A 14796-nucleotide genomic window follows, 5' to 3' on the forward strand; every position below is an offset into this window, starting at 1 on the left:
AGAAGTTGGATACATTAGACATCATAATATTAAAAGGCATTTTAATTCTACACGCCATGCTGAAGCTTATGCACCAGAAACGTTATCCGGTTTCACTCGTTAAAAGGCTGTAGAAGAATTAAAATCAAGATTGAATTCAGAAAACCTTCCATCATCATCGGGTGTTAGTAGAATAAGCTTGGTTCGTGCTAGCTACAAAATTTGTGAAATTATTGCAACGGCTTCAAAGCTATTTACTGACGGAGAACATGTGAAAGGCTGTCTCATAGCTGTTGCAAAAGACATATGTCCGGAATACGTTAATGATTTTAAATCTATATGTTTGTCTCGTAATATTTTTGCTGAGCGCGTGTCATAAATGGGAGATAACTTGGAGGAACAACTGATAGCAAGAATGAAAACTTTCACTTGTCACTCACTATAGCTCTTGATGAAAGTACCGACCGGAAAGATACGGCGCAGCTAGCTACAGTATATTCATAAGGGGTGTCGATTCAGATTTCAATGTTCATGGATGTCATTTCACTAAAGGATCGAACTCGAGGGGGAGATATTTTTTAATCTGTAGCAAAAACTATGAACAAATTTCAAGTCACACTAAAAGTAATTAATTTTATACATCAAAACAGTTTACGTTTCTAAACTTGAAGTTTCTCTGCTACAACACATACACACAAAGTTGATATTTTAAACATGATATTGACAACATTATTATTATGATTTATTTCCGTCACTAACGAACAACATTCATGGAATGACCCAGTAGATAAAACTCTATTATTATTATTATTATTATTATTATTATTATTATTATTATTATTATTATTATTATTATTAAATATGGGAAATGCGTGTTATTATTTGGTTGAGAAGCTCTTATCATCCAGTCTGCTGTCCAAAAATCTGAAAGTTAGAATTTATAAAACAGTTATATTACCGGTTCTTCTATATGGCTGTGAAACTTGGACTCTCACTCTGAGAGAGGAACATAGGTTAAGGGTGTTTGAGAATAAGGTGCTTAGGAAAATATTTGGGGCTAAGCGGGATGAAGTTACAGGAGAATGGAGAAAGTTACACAACACAGAACTGCACGCATTGTATTCTTCACCTGACATAATTAGGAACTTGAAATCCAGACGTTTGAGATGGGCAGGGCATGTAGCACGTATGGGCGAATCCAGAAATGCATATAGAGTGTTAGTTCGGAGACCGGAGGGAAAAAGACCTTTAGGGAGGCCGAGACGTAGATGGGAGGATAATATTAAAATGGATTTGAGGGAGGTGGGGTATGATGATAGAGACTGGCTTAATCTTGCACAGGATAGGGACCGATGGCGGGCTTATGTGAGGGCGGCAATGAACCTTCGGGTTCCTTAAAAGCCATTTGTAAGTAAGTTGTAAGTTGTATTATTATTATTATTATTATTATTATTATTATTATTATTATTATTATTATTATTATTATTATTATTATGTAGGCTACATTCTTTGTTTATTAGAGTCCATCAAGTGCAAATCAAAACTGAGTTTCTAATCAATTGTTAAGATGTATAAAAGCTATCCAAGTACCAGCCGCCGCAGTTTCGCTTTTGTTTACTATCATTCGGCCGGACTGCCTGCTGCCTGTGTTCAACCATTGCACGGTAAGGGAGGAGTGAAAGCTCCGCAATTCACAGCTCGAGAGCGCTGTTAGACATCACTGGCCCAATACTTAGAGGGATGGGGACGATGATGATTATGATGATGACGTTTAGTGACAGATGTGTGAACGACGTGTCTTGGAACCAAATGATCTCGTAAGGTAAAGCGTTCGTTTCTCTGAACCGACGCATCTGAGATGCGACCTCGCACCTCGCATCTCGCATGTGTCCGTTCAGAGAAACCAAGGCTTTAGACATAGAAATGTGACATTCAGAAATGGTTGTACAATTATTCAGTTTCTATGAGTCGACTGGAATGCCTGGAAGCCAGAAGTTTCTCGACGAGTCCCAGGACGACAGAAGCGAGCACTCCGCCCACCAGGATGCAGAAGACGGGCAGCACGTCCGTCAGTTCGACGCTCTTGAACGCGGCATCCTCTCGTTTGGGGTTGTACGTCATCTCTTCCTGATGTAGCTTCTGCAGCACACCCGTTTCACGGAATTTCTGCAATCTGTTGGCGAATTTATGACGTCATATATGACACAAGTCCCTCTTAAATAAGTTAATACAAGCCAGACAGTTACTATGATTGAGACAATGTTAATAATGTTATGTTTTATTTAAGGGGAGAGGATGGTATTTTTTGGTGAAATATGAGTAAATTCTCAAAAAAAAATTCTTTATAAAACACTATGATATGTTTTGAATGCATAGCATAACATTTTATGGGTATTTGTGCCCTTATCGGATGTTGAGTCACCATTTTTAAACTTCCTGCGTTACGGATTTTTAAATCACTCGCCCACTTTTATTGTTGTTTCCGGTAAATTAAATTTCCAAATTTTTTTTTTCTTTAAAATTTCTTTTGATATGTGCGGAATGCATTGCATAACGTTTTGTGGGTATTTGTGCCCTTATCGGATGTTGAGACGTCATTTTTAAATTTCCTGCGCTATGGATTTTTAAATCACACGCCCGCTTTTATCGGTTTCCAGTAACTTCATATTTTTTTGCTACATTGCCAGACAAAAATGAATATAATTTCTGAAATATTAAAGATACATGCATGAAATTTAGAACACACATTCTTTAGACTAGTAGGAAACTTTTCTCTGTAACAGAATTTTGTTACTTGATTTCATTAAAAAAATACGTCCGTTTGTTTGCAAGAAAGGAAATCAGGAAATTGTTATTAAATTTTAGTTGTTTATTTTACAAACCTAGGGACTAATATCAAAATTCTGTTACAGACAGTTTGTAGAAGATGCCTTTGCAAATAAATTGCAAAAAACTGTTTGAATCTATCTTTAAAAACGGTTTAGATATATCGTTTTTAGTACAATCATGCATTGTGTATATATATTTTTTTCAAATTTGGGCCCCCAAATAATTTTCTTTTTTCAAAATATTTTTATTTAGTTGAGTTGCCACAGCTATGAGCTCTCTACATACAAAAAATTAATATTTACACCAAATAGGAAAAAAGTTTAAAAAAATACCATCCTCTCCCCTTAACGACGCTCGCAAATACAGAGGTTATATCAGCGTCGCCGGATGTGCCGGAATTTTGTACCACAGGAGTACTTTTACATGCCAGTAAATCTACTGACATGAGCCTGTCGCATTTAAGTACACTTAAATGCCATCGACCTGGCCCGGGATCGAACCCGCAATCTTGGGCATAGAAGGCCAGCGCTATACCAACTCGCCAACCAGGTCGACTGATTGAGACAATCAGGCAAGTAGGCTCGGATTTAGGCATAGTGCCGCTCCTAGGCAGTGCTAAAATTTGCTATTATACAGGTCATGTTCATATTTAAAGATAAAACACACATGTTACGTCAATAATACAGTGTTCATTGATTTGATAAAATACATTAAAGGTGATATGTTTCAGTTGTATGAACACTAATAAGTACAATAAGATTATTGAAGATGTTAGTCATAATGGAGAAAAAATGGGAGTAGAAGGGTACAGTGCATCAGTTATTCGTAGATTTCAAAAAAGCATATGACTCGGTTAAGAGAGAAGTTTTATATGATATTCTTATTGAATTTGGTATTCCCAAGAAACTAGTTCGATTAATTAAAATGTGTCTCAGTGAAACGTACAGCAGAGTTCGTATAGGTCAGTTTCTGTCAGATGCATTTTCAATTCACTGTGATGCAAGGAGATGCACTATCACCTTTACTTTTTAACTTTGCTCTAGAGTATGCCATTAGGAAAGTCCAGGATAACAGAGAGGGTTTGGAATTGAACGGGTTACATCAGCTGCTTGTCTATGCGGATGACGTGAATATGTTAGGAGAAAATCCACAAATGATTAGGGAAAACACGAGGATTTTACTGGAAGCAAGTAAAGAAATAGGTTTGGAAGTAAATCCTGAAAAGATAAAGTATATGATTATGTCTCGTGACGGAAATATTGTGCGAAATGGCAATATAAATTTGGAAATTTATCTTTCGAAGAGGTGGAGAAGTTCAAATATCTTGGAGCAACAGTAAGAAATATAAATGATACTCGGGAGGAAATTAAACACAGAATAAATATGGGAAATGCCTGTTATTATTCGGTTGAGAAGCTTTCATCATCCAGTCTGCTGTCAAAAAATTTTGAAAGTTGGAATTTATAAAACAGTTATATTACCGGTTGTTCTTTATAGTTGTGAAACTTGGACTCTCACGTTGAGAGAGGAACATAGGTTAAGGGCGTTTGAGAATAAGGTTCTCAGGAAAATATTTGGGGCTAAGAGGGATGAAGTTACAGGAGAATAGAGAAAGTTACACAACACAGAACTGCACGCATTGTATTCTTCACCTGACATAATTAGGAACATTGAATCCAGACGTTTGAAATGGACAGGGCATGTAGCACGTATGGGCGAATCCAGAAATGCATATAGATTGTTAGTTGGGAGGCCGGTGGGAAAAAGACCTCTAGGGAGGCCGAGACGTAGATGGGAAGATAATATAAAAATGGATTTGAGGGAGGTGGGATATGATATAGAGATTGGATTAATCTTGCTCAGGATAGGGACCGATGGCGGGCTTATGTGAGGGCGGCAATGAACCTCCGGGTTCCTTAAAAGCCAGTAAGTAAGTAAGTCAGACATGTTTCGGAGATGCTTCTCCATCTTCAGTGACTAATTACGACTGCAAAATGAAAACAATTATAATTAATATCATGTTTAGTTATATTTCAAAAATTAAAAAGTGATAAATGGAAAAATAGAAGATATATTTTTAACTTTTCTAGTCAATGAAAGACGTGTACAAAGTATCACAATTTAAGATATCTTGCATTCCAGTGGATATTCTACTCAAACTAGTGGAGAGCATGCCTGACAGGGTGGCTGCTGTTATAGCAACAAAAGGTGGTACCACGAGGTTCTGAAGGGGCAAAAACGGTGTCCAATTACTTTTTGATAGATAATGTATAACGCAGTAAATACAGAATAGTTCTTACCAAAAAATGATTTAGTTTTTTAGGTAATAACGTCCAATTTAGGTTTTTTTAGGTTCAACAACGACTCCTACGATCATGATTCTGAAAAAGTATTGAAGAAATTAGGAGTTCAGAAGCAAGGAAAGAAATAGGTAAAAACCTAGAAATCCGGTCCCTAGTGATGAATATGGCGGCTACCATGTACTCGACATGGAAATAAAATTAGAGGCAGGCTTGGAAATGCTATGGAATTGCGAAGTTAACTTATCCGTTTGTCAGACACGCACGTGTGACGAAATAAATCGATGTAAGGACTGTGATTGTTGATCATGATCGTGAAGGCCATCTCGAAGATGTTCTGAGGCAGGAACAGGACGGCGCAGCTGAGGTGCGGGACGTGTTCTGCAGCCTCTTCGAGCGGCACCATGAAGGCGTAGCGTGAGGTGTGGCACACCCGCTGCAGGCCGTCCAGCACGCTGGTGGGCAGCGTCGCCGGGGACTGCAGGTGTGCCCTGAACACGTCCCGGGCTAAGGCTTCCTTTGAATACTGCAACAGCCCGGTAAAATACTTATCAGAGTCTCTTTGCACGTGCACAAGAATTTTCTGCTTGTTTAGTACTTAAATCTGTTATACTAAGTAGAGAACTTAGTTTCGTAAGTCCTAGATACAGTAGATTCCATATCTTTAAGTGATTATTTACATTCTGGAATATATAATTAGTAACGGCTGGGCAATAAATAGGGTTATACGATGAAAGAGTAATGGAACGGAGAAAAATTCTCTCCGGCGCCGGGATTTGAACCCGGGTTATCAGCTCTACGTGCTGATGCTTTATCCACTAAGCCACACCGGATACAACCCCGACTTCGGACAGAATTGTCTCTGAGTTCCAACTCTTGGGTTCCCTCTAGTGGCCGCCCTCTGCACTAGGTCATAGAATTTTTCTCTGTTCCATTACTCTTTCATCGTATGATGACGCAGAATATCTGCATGGAAATATCATATGTACTTCGGTACATTGAAATAATATATGATATGCGTAAATCACGAAGTGATTTAAGACGGCGCTTATTCCGTCGGATCCCGGCCAACTAGTCACTCGTAACGAGTGCACCTCAGCACATGTGTGGACTTCGGTCCTAGGTTCATAGACCTCTCTGACGTAGTGCAGAGGGCGGCCACTAGAGGGAACCCAAGAGTTGGAACTTAAAACTGAGACGATTCTTCCGACGCCGGGGTGGAATCCGGTGTAGCTTAGTGGATAAAGCGTCAGCACGTAGAGCTGAAAACCCGGGTTCAAATCCCGGCGCCGGAGAGAATTTTTCTCCGTTCCATTACTCTTTCATCGTATGATGACGCAGAATATCTGCATAGAAATATCATATGTACTTCGGTACATTGAAATAATAAATAAATAGGGTTGCCAGTGGCGGCTCGTGAACTTGTGAATTTGGGGAGCTGCAGTAGATTTTGGTACATACAAATTTGACTTCTTGATATCATTACTAATAAGTATAGGATAGAAATAAATGCACTACATATCGAAAAACCAAAACTTCCTGACTTAGTTGGGAGACGTCTGTGGCATCAATTGCAATAATCGCTAAAAAAAAAAACTAATACTATCGATTTCAGTCTGAATTTCAGATCGGCAGACACTCAACATGCAATCTACCAGTTCATTCTGAATTGTTTTAAAATTATCTTTAAACACAGTGGCATGTTCCAAATGATTTTTGAAAGGCTCGTTTAGATTACTCACAAACTGTAGCAACCCACGAAATACACCAGGGTTCTTTGAAACATTTTTTTCATCATGTCGCCTAAGGGGAAGTTCATATTGGCCACTAAATTTGATACAATCAATATTTTTAAAAATAATTTCACGATTTTTTCTCACTTCTTGATTATGTTTGAGAATGTTTGCTCTGTTCGATTCACTTAATTGCACAGCAGTATGAGTTGCGTAACATAGCCAATGAAACAACACTTTTCAGATGAGACTGCGAAGATTCGTGCTTTATATTTTTTAGGGGCAAATGTCCTAAATGTGTCACACCACTCCTAGTCCATGCAGCATCACCACCGAAGAGGAGGCAAGGAAAACAAAATACAGCTTTTTTTTTTTTGTTCACATCCACGTAACCACAAATGCTTAGCGTAAATTTCATTGTTAAACTTCTTTACATAGTATATACTATTTCGGCTGGAAGAAGCTTGAGTAAGATTTTAAGTCGGGTAACAGACGACCCTTTAATTTCACATCCATTTTCTCCACAAGGGGAAGTTGAGAAAAATAAAATTAATATTCTGTAATTCACACACACTCATGCTTGCACATTTGCACTGGTTAAGTTACGGTACTAAGACGTCACACCAAAGCAACACTCAGATATACTGATGGTCAACAATTTTCTAAAACTGGAAAAGAATACTCTTTTGTATTTTACGTGCTATATCAAAAGGATTCTACTCATGCAATCATTTTGAGTTAAGGCAAATATTAGGTTCTGCTGGAGGCTGGATATATACGTAGTAATAAGACAAAAGAGAATATTAATTTCGTTATAATATAACGAAATTAATATTCTCTCGATAAGATTCTACAACAATAAGTATGTGAAGAGAAAATACAAGATGTCATTAAGTTTCAAGGGAATAGAGAATCCATTTGACGTAGCATTACAATAGCGGTGTGGGAGGGGAGGAAAGATTTTCCTTTGTGGCCTGGCTCTGCAAGCCACTGCAGCGAGATATGGGTTTTAAACAGCGGCAGTTTCCCTCTACTTCCCTTCACCTCTCTACCCCCTGACCAAGCAAGGCACACTCTCTATGAGCTGTCCCACCCTGCAGATCCCAGGACGATTTTGAATGCATAAGATAATAGTACATATTCCCGGCCAGATGAAATATAAAGCAATTTACCAATAAAAGCTGTAACAATTCTTCTACAAATTAAAATAAATTTTATTTTTATTTTCCTGTCAAAACAGGGAGTGCTGCAGCTCCGCAGTTCTTATGGAAGAGCCGCCCCTGGGGGTTGCCAACTTTGTTTGAAGAAAATATGGGAGACTCAGCGATATGCAATATTTCACATAGAAAACTGGCAAATTTTATTAAATTCAGTTAGGCTTAAGTTACGAATATTTTGAGACATTTTGCTTTGCTTAATACAACCATGGGGGAAAATAGCTCCGAAGGGCCACTGCACTCAAAGCCGCCTTACCCCACTCCACCGACCCTCTCCTCCGCCTGGCGCTTCTCTAGACACACTTCATTCAGTGGCGGGTATGGCTTCGATCTCGGGACGTCAGTTTCAGGAAGAGTGGCAGAAAGAATTTTTTGTTACTTACAAAAAGAAGAAAGTCTATTGCTTAATATGTAGGTTTAAAATTGCGCATATAAAACGCTTCAATATTAAACGCCACTTTGATCGGAAGCATAAAGCGGACTTCGGTGATCTTACAAGTATTTATTTACAGTTATAAAAGCTATTTTCGTAATATTTGTGAAAAGATTCAAAACAAGATATGTTTATGGTATTTTCAGGATTTAGATACTTATTATTTTATTAAGTATCTGGAACTGAACTTATTTAAAACTTTGAGTGCATATTAGGCCTACTTGATGCGTTCTCTTTCCAAGAAAGATTTTCAGAAGTAACTGCAATGGACAAGGAGATGTGTCTGTTCAATAATCCATTTGTATTTGGTGTTACCCAAGCATCAGAGCCATTATAGAGATGCAAAAGAGCACGCCACTAAAGTGTTTAGGAAAAAATGGATTAGATCTCTATAAATACCTACCAGAGGAGCAATTCCCTAATCTGCGCTCATTTGCAATGCGTATGGTATCTATGTTTGGCTCAACTTACTGCTATGAGCTGTTTTTCTTTTCAAAATGAATATGACCAAAAGTATCTCCAGGTCTAGGATCACAGACATGCATTTAGTTTCAGTATTACGGTTGAGTTGTTCTATTTTAGAGCCAAATATATCCTTTTTAGTTAATAACAAGAAATTTCGAGGGCATTCAACAACAAAAAAATCAAAACCAGCAGTATAGGCCTACAGTAGTATTTCGTTTCATTCATATCTCATATATTTTGTTTAATATGTTTTAAAGTTAAATGACAATGGAGCTTAGTTTTACTTTCTTTAGTATTTATAAAAAGAAACAATTGATTTTGTTGATCATTATATTGTGTTTAATATGTTTTCAAGTTAAATGACAATGGAGCTTAGTTACTTTATTAGTTTTAAAAAGAAACAATTTATTATGTTGAGCATTGTATCTTTTAATATATTGTGCAGTAAAATGACAATGGAGCTTTGCTTTTTTCTTTATTGTTTTTAAAAAAGAAATACTTTATTACGTCGATCACAAGGCAGTTCAAGAATTTTTCATGCACATGATAAAGGAGTAGTTATACAATTGAAAAATATATAATTTGCCTAATGACAGTAGGTAGCCGTCATAATTATTGTATGATACGTGTACTTCCTATAAACAAAATACTGTAAAGATTTTGAAACAAGAACTAAGAGCGGAGATATTACTGGTGTGCAAGGTGTGTCGAATCCACCACTGCACTTGACTTAGCAAAACAACTGCGTTACCCCTCGCCTGTCAATCAAACGAATGTGGGGTCAGTAGGAATGTTCCCTCCCTACTTTGCTTATAGTCCCCATAGCTGGCTTAATAGCTTCAACCAACTTGTAAACGTTTCCTTCATGAGTAGTTGAACTCTACTCTGATTTGCGGTTCTGATTTGATTAGTTGTTTCGTGCTCCTTTTCGAACATCTGTTCGCTCACTGTCAAACACCGCAAGGCAGACAATACTGACGCCCGTAACTGCCTATCGTCAGACTTTGGTTCCGGCGCAGCTTCAATGCAGATTAAAACTTAGGATGGTCCATTCGGCCAGGGTTTTTTAAGCCCAATCCAGGCGGGACCCGAGAAAGTCTGCCTGTATGCTCGTATAGGGATATCCTGAACTAGCACCAACAGACAGCGCACGTATACTTTGCGGGATGCGCTTTGCGTGTGAATTTGTTTTTCGGTATATAAACATTGAGGATATACGTAGTGTATTAGGGTGGAATTCATAGTCGTCACTTAAAAAATGAGTGAACCCTTAAGTAATAAGTGTTTGCTTATAATAAGGGAACCCTTAAGTCAATTCCGAATTCATAGACAACACTTATTTTCACGTAATGAGTGCTCACTTACAGCTGCCGGACATGACGTCATAACAAAAGCTGACTCTCATTGAACTAATCGAAAGCAGCTCTACATGTGGAGTTGCTATAACAACGAGTTATCAATATTATTGTACTGAATAAGTTACATACAGCAATAGTTTCATGATATGTTAAATTCTAGTTGCGTGTTAGTCATAGTTATAATCAGATATCCTACTAATTGGAACACGTGTTCTGTAGTAGTGAATTTCTTAAATAAATTAATTAAGCCTATTAGGCCTACTATATAATACTGTATATTGAATTTATTAACATAGTGTTATATTTACTCTGTAATTTGCCAATTACAGCTACATTTTACATTTTTGGCTATGATATCTATACTTAACCCCTTTTAATTTATTTTTATTTAGTATTTTTCATTTATATCTAGATCTGTGTCTTTTATTTAGGTAGTATCTACTTGTTTTTTTTTTTTAATTTTTAATTTTTAATTACACTTGTATCTGCTTTATCTCTTCTTTTCATGTTATATGCAATTCTATGTTTTTTAACAAATATCTGTACTGTCTATTGCAATTGGGGCTTTGCCCTGTTATATAAATGAATGAATGAATGAATAACGATCAATTTGGCTAGAGCAACAACTTCGAATTGATCTGAAAACGATATCGCTTCTTAAATTTCAGTTCACTATACATTTCCAGAGGATTCTCCATGTCTCTAATATATCTTATTGGGACACACATTTTCCTCATTTCGTTCAACAAACTCCACAAAATCCTCAAAATCATTCTCAGTATCCATTTTGAAAATGAGTGGTCACTTAAGGGTACAGATCAGCTCACTTAAGTAATCACTCATTATGTGAATGAGGGACAACTATGAATTAGAAATGAGTATAAGTAACCACTTAAGGGTTCACTCATTTATAAGTGACGACTATGAATTCCGCCCTTAGTATATTAAATACTGTTAAAAACAACTAAAAATGGCAAATTTTTGTTGTTTCTATATGTAAAAACCAGGGAAAGCTTTTTGTCTTCAATAAGGTCCCGAAATATTCTGAATATATGCTTTAAACCTTAAAAAAAAAAATAAGTAATTAAATTGCGCCTCGAAAGTTCTAGCTATTAAATAAAAGTAACTACTTCAAGTAGGTAAGGAATTGTTGATTACAGTTCCATTTTGGAAGAGGAAAAAGAAAAATTAATAAAGACATGTGCAACCTCGACAACGAGCTATGTTAGCTTAGATTATATGCAGTAGTTGTAGGGGTCTCCGAAGTTTACGCCTGCAGCAAACTCTCGATAAACTGGGATGTTTATTATCCAGGACGATCCGTAGTGAAATCCATTTCGTGAATAATGTTTTTAATGTACTGTACCCTAACTATTAAAACCATGTTTTAACTTCAAATCTTCAAAATCATCCTACATAGTATTCAAAACTGCATGTCCTTAACCTACAAAACGCACGACTAATCGTGATACTACTGCGATCATATTATATCATCCTATTAAAAATTGCATTTGATCTTTCTGCAACTACAGAAAAAAAATGCAAGGAATTCAATCTCGATAGTCCCTTCCCTATAAAAAAAAACCATATTGTTGGCTCCATATCCTGTTTTTAGCGTACAGTTATTAAATACCAATGATTAAACAGGGCAATATTCATCTTCGACATAGTTCCAATTTTTTTATTCGTGCATATTGTTCTCAAAGTTCTCGTTTAGGTTCATGAACATTCAATTTACTCGTATCTATATTCTGCATACTGCAGATTTTCCCACCCATCTCGGGGAATCGCTCAATATTATACAGGTTTACGTTATTATGTACTGAAAATTAAATTATGAGGTAAGAAAATATTGAATTATGTTAAATTTTATTAAGTTATACAAAAATAATTTTAATATAATTTTGACACGCACAGAAAACCAACAAGCGAGAAAACGTAATCAACTGTAGAATATAATATAACATAGCCCTACAACATGTTGCGCCGTGTGGAACGCTCCCGCCATCTAGCGGTAAAACTTCGCATAAGATATCCCTATTGTAGAGTGACTTGCATTCAGGTATCATGGTTGTGTCAGTATGCATGATGCGTGAATATTTTCTCTATTCAATTGCGTATGTATAATCATATTTTCTATTTTTTTATGTTGCATTTTTCCAGTACAAATTAAAAAAGAAGGGGGTTTCTCTGAATTTTAGGAAATTTTAAACATGATATAGGGGGATTTCTTGTTCCTTGGTTGGAAACACTGAGTTGCGGACTTACTTTGAAATACATGAACGTTGAAGAGTCCTGCTCCGTTCCCACTTTATAGGACTTGGCCTTGTGCAGCTGCTCAAGATTTGTGAAAGGCAAGTTCGTCTTGCGAACTGTGAGAAATGATATCACAGCAGCAGAATAGGCGCAAAACAGCACCGAACCCAGGAGATAGGACAAGACGTCCGTTACTCGAGACTGGATGGAGAGCGGCGTCGTAGTGTCGTCTGCAAATGGACAAGAATAGTAATCATATTTTGCAAGTGCGTTTATGATCATTTCCTTGCATAAAGACTGTTTCAAACAGTAAGAAGGGGAGGCATTTTCTTTCAGGCTGAATATACTGTAAATCCAAGGTATACTTACTCACTTACTTACTGGCTTTTAAAGAACCCGGAAGTTCATTGCCGCCCTCACATAAGCCCGCCATCTGTCCCTATCCTGAGCAAGATCAATCCACACTCTATCATCATATCCCACCTCCCTCAAATCCATTTTAATATTATCCTCCCATCTATGTCTCAGCCTCCCCAAAGCTCTTTTTCCCTCCGGCCTCCCAACTAACACTCTATATGCATTTCTGGATTCGCCCATACGTGCTACATGCCCTGCCCATCTCAAACGTCTGGATTTAATGTTCCTAATTATGTCAGGTGAAGAATACAATGCGTGCAGTTCTGTGTTGTGTAACTTTCTCCATTCTCCTGTAACTTCATCCCTCTTAGCCCCAAATATTTTCCTAAGCACCTTATTCTCAAACACCCTTAACCTATGTTCCTCTCTCAAAGTGAGAGTCCGAGTTTCATAACCATAAAAAACAACCGGTAATATAACTGTTTTATAAATTCTAACTTTCAGATTTTTGGACAGCAGACTGGATGATAAACGCTTCTCAACCGAATAATAACAGGCATTTCCCATATTTATTCTGTGTTTCATTTTCTCCCCAGTATCATTTATATTTGTTACTGTTGCTCTAAGGTATTTGAATTTTTCCACCTCTCCGAAGGATAAATTTCCAATTTTTATATTTCCATTTCGTACAATATTCTAGTCACGAGACATAATCATCCACCTTACAAATCTTGCATAGCCAAGCAAAAATTAAAATGATGTTCCTGAGTAGATGTAACGAAAGCAAAGATTATGAACGCCACAAAAATGGAAATGTGTTCTGATAATGAAGGATGAACTCGATTGGTTGTCTTTTTAACATTCTTTAGAGCCGGAATTGGCAAACTTCATAACAAATTTAGTATGCCGTGTAGAAAGTAACTACAGTACCTTTCAAGCAGAAGATAATTCCAAATGAGCGGAAGATATGTTGTGCAAAGTTGCTCCCAGTAGCCGATTCCATCCCGTGCGACACACCGAGTAGGTGGCATATATTGGGTACGATGGCTATGATGACAGAGCAGACCACAGTTGTGACCCACAGCCCTATGCTGAACGGTGCAAGGAAGTTGTTCCAGGATACCCCAGGCTCTTCGATGCGGATGAACACTTTGTAACTGGAACACAACCATTAAAGCGAATAACGATTAATTGAAGAAAACTGAAGACTTCGATAATACGCTTGAACTATCCTACGCATACGGCCTTGTTTATACTCCTATTTCTGAAGCCATGCATAGAAATTTATCACTTATGATTAGTAATGACCAGGCTTCGAGACTTCGGACCCGATAGAGCAGTTCAGTGGGAAATCCGCATAACGGCGTACTGAGTATAGTGATAAAGCGTACAGTGGGTGGGGGTACTGTAGAATGAATGACAACAAATACGCAAAGGAAAACGCTCTGGATTTGAAGGTTCTGACGAATAATTTGGTTTTCATACAAACCTATTTTCAAACTGTATCTGAAACTATTACACGGTTAGAAAAATCAGAGCAAGAGATGCCGGAAGTCCTCAAATTAATTAAGAAAATGAGGCAGAGAATTAATGATACATCAAGTACACCAACGTGTAAAACAGAAGTGGAAATCAATTTTATTTAAAAATAACGGATATGGAACATTGTGTAACATAAACAGCAAGTTAGTGGACATAGAGTCACCCGAGAATAAAGGACTGTCTCTTAGAGACTGCAATGATGTTAGGTTTTTTTTCGTTTTGCTCCAATCACGTCATGCAACGTAGAGCGCAGCTTTCTACAGTACAAACTTTGGCAGATAACCGAAAAATATTTACGTTTGAGACACTGAGAATGTCTCTTGTGGT

The 14796-nt window shown here is 37.3% G+C and overlaps 1 protein-coding gene across 1 annotated transcript; it reads right to left on the reverse strand.

The window, feature by feature from the left end:
- Positions 1 to 1629: 1629 nt before the first annotated feature.
- LOC138708570 (uncharacterized) lies at positions 1630 to 11100 on the reverse strand. Its single transcript, XM_069838686.1, has 3 exons — positions 11041 to 11100; positions 5375 to 5634; positions 1630 to 2152 (listed from the first exon to the last, which is right to left on the reverse strand). The coding sequence occupies exons 1-3, from the start codon at positions 11098 to 11100 to the stop codon at positions 1930 to 1932; spliced, it is 543 nt and encodes a 180-aa protein (XP_069694787.1). The 3' UTR covers positions 1630 to 1929.
- Between the last annotated feature and the right edge of the window lie 3696 nt (positions 11101 to 14796).

Source organism: Periplaneta americana, chromosome 11 (genome assembly GCF_040183065.1).
Source record: "Periplaneta americana isolate PAMFEO1 chromosome 11, P.americana_PAMFEO1_priV1, whole genome shotgun sequence".
In the NCBI taxonomy this organism is placed as follows: Eukaryota; Metazoa; Arthropoda; class Insecta; order Blattodea; family Blattidae; genus Periplaneta; species Periplaneta americana.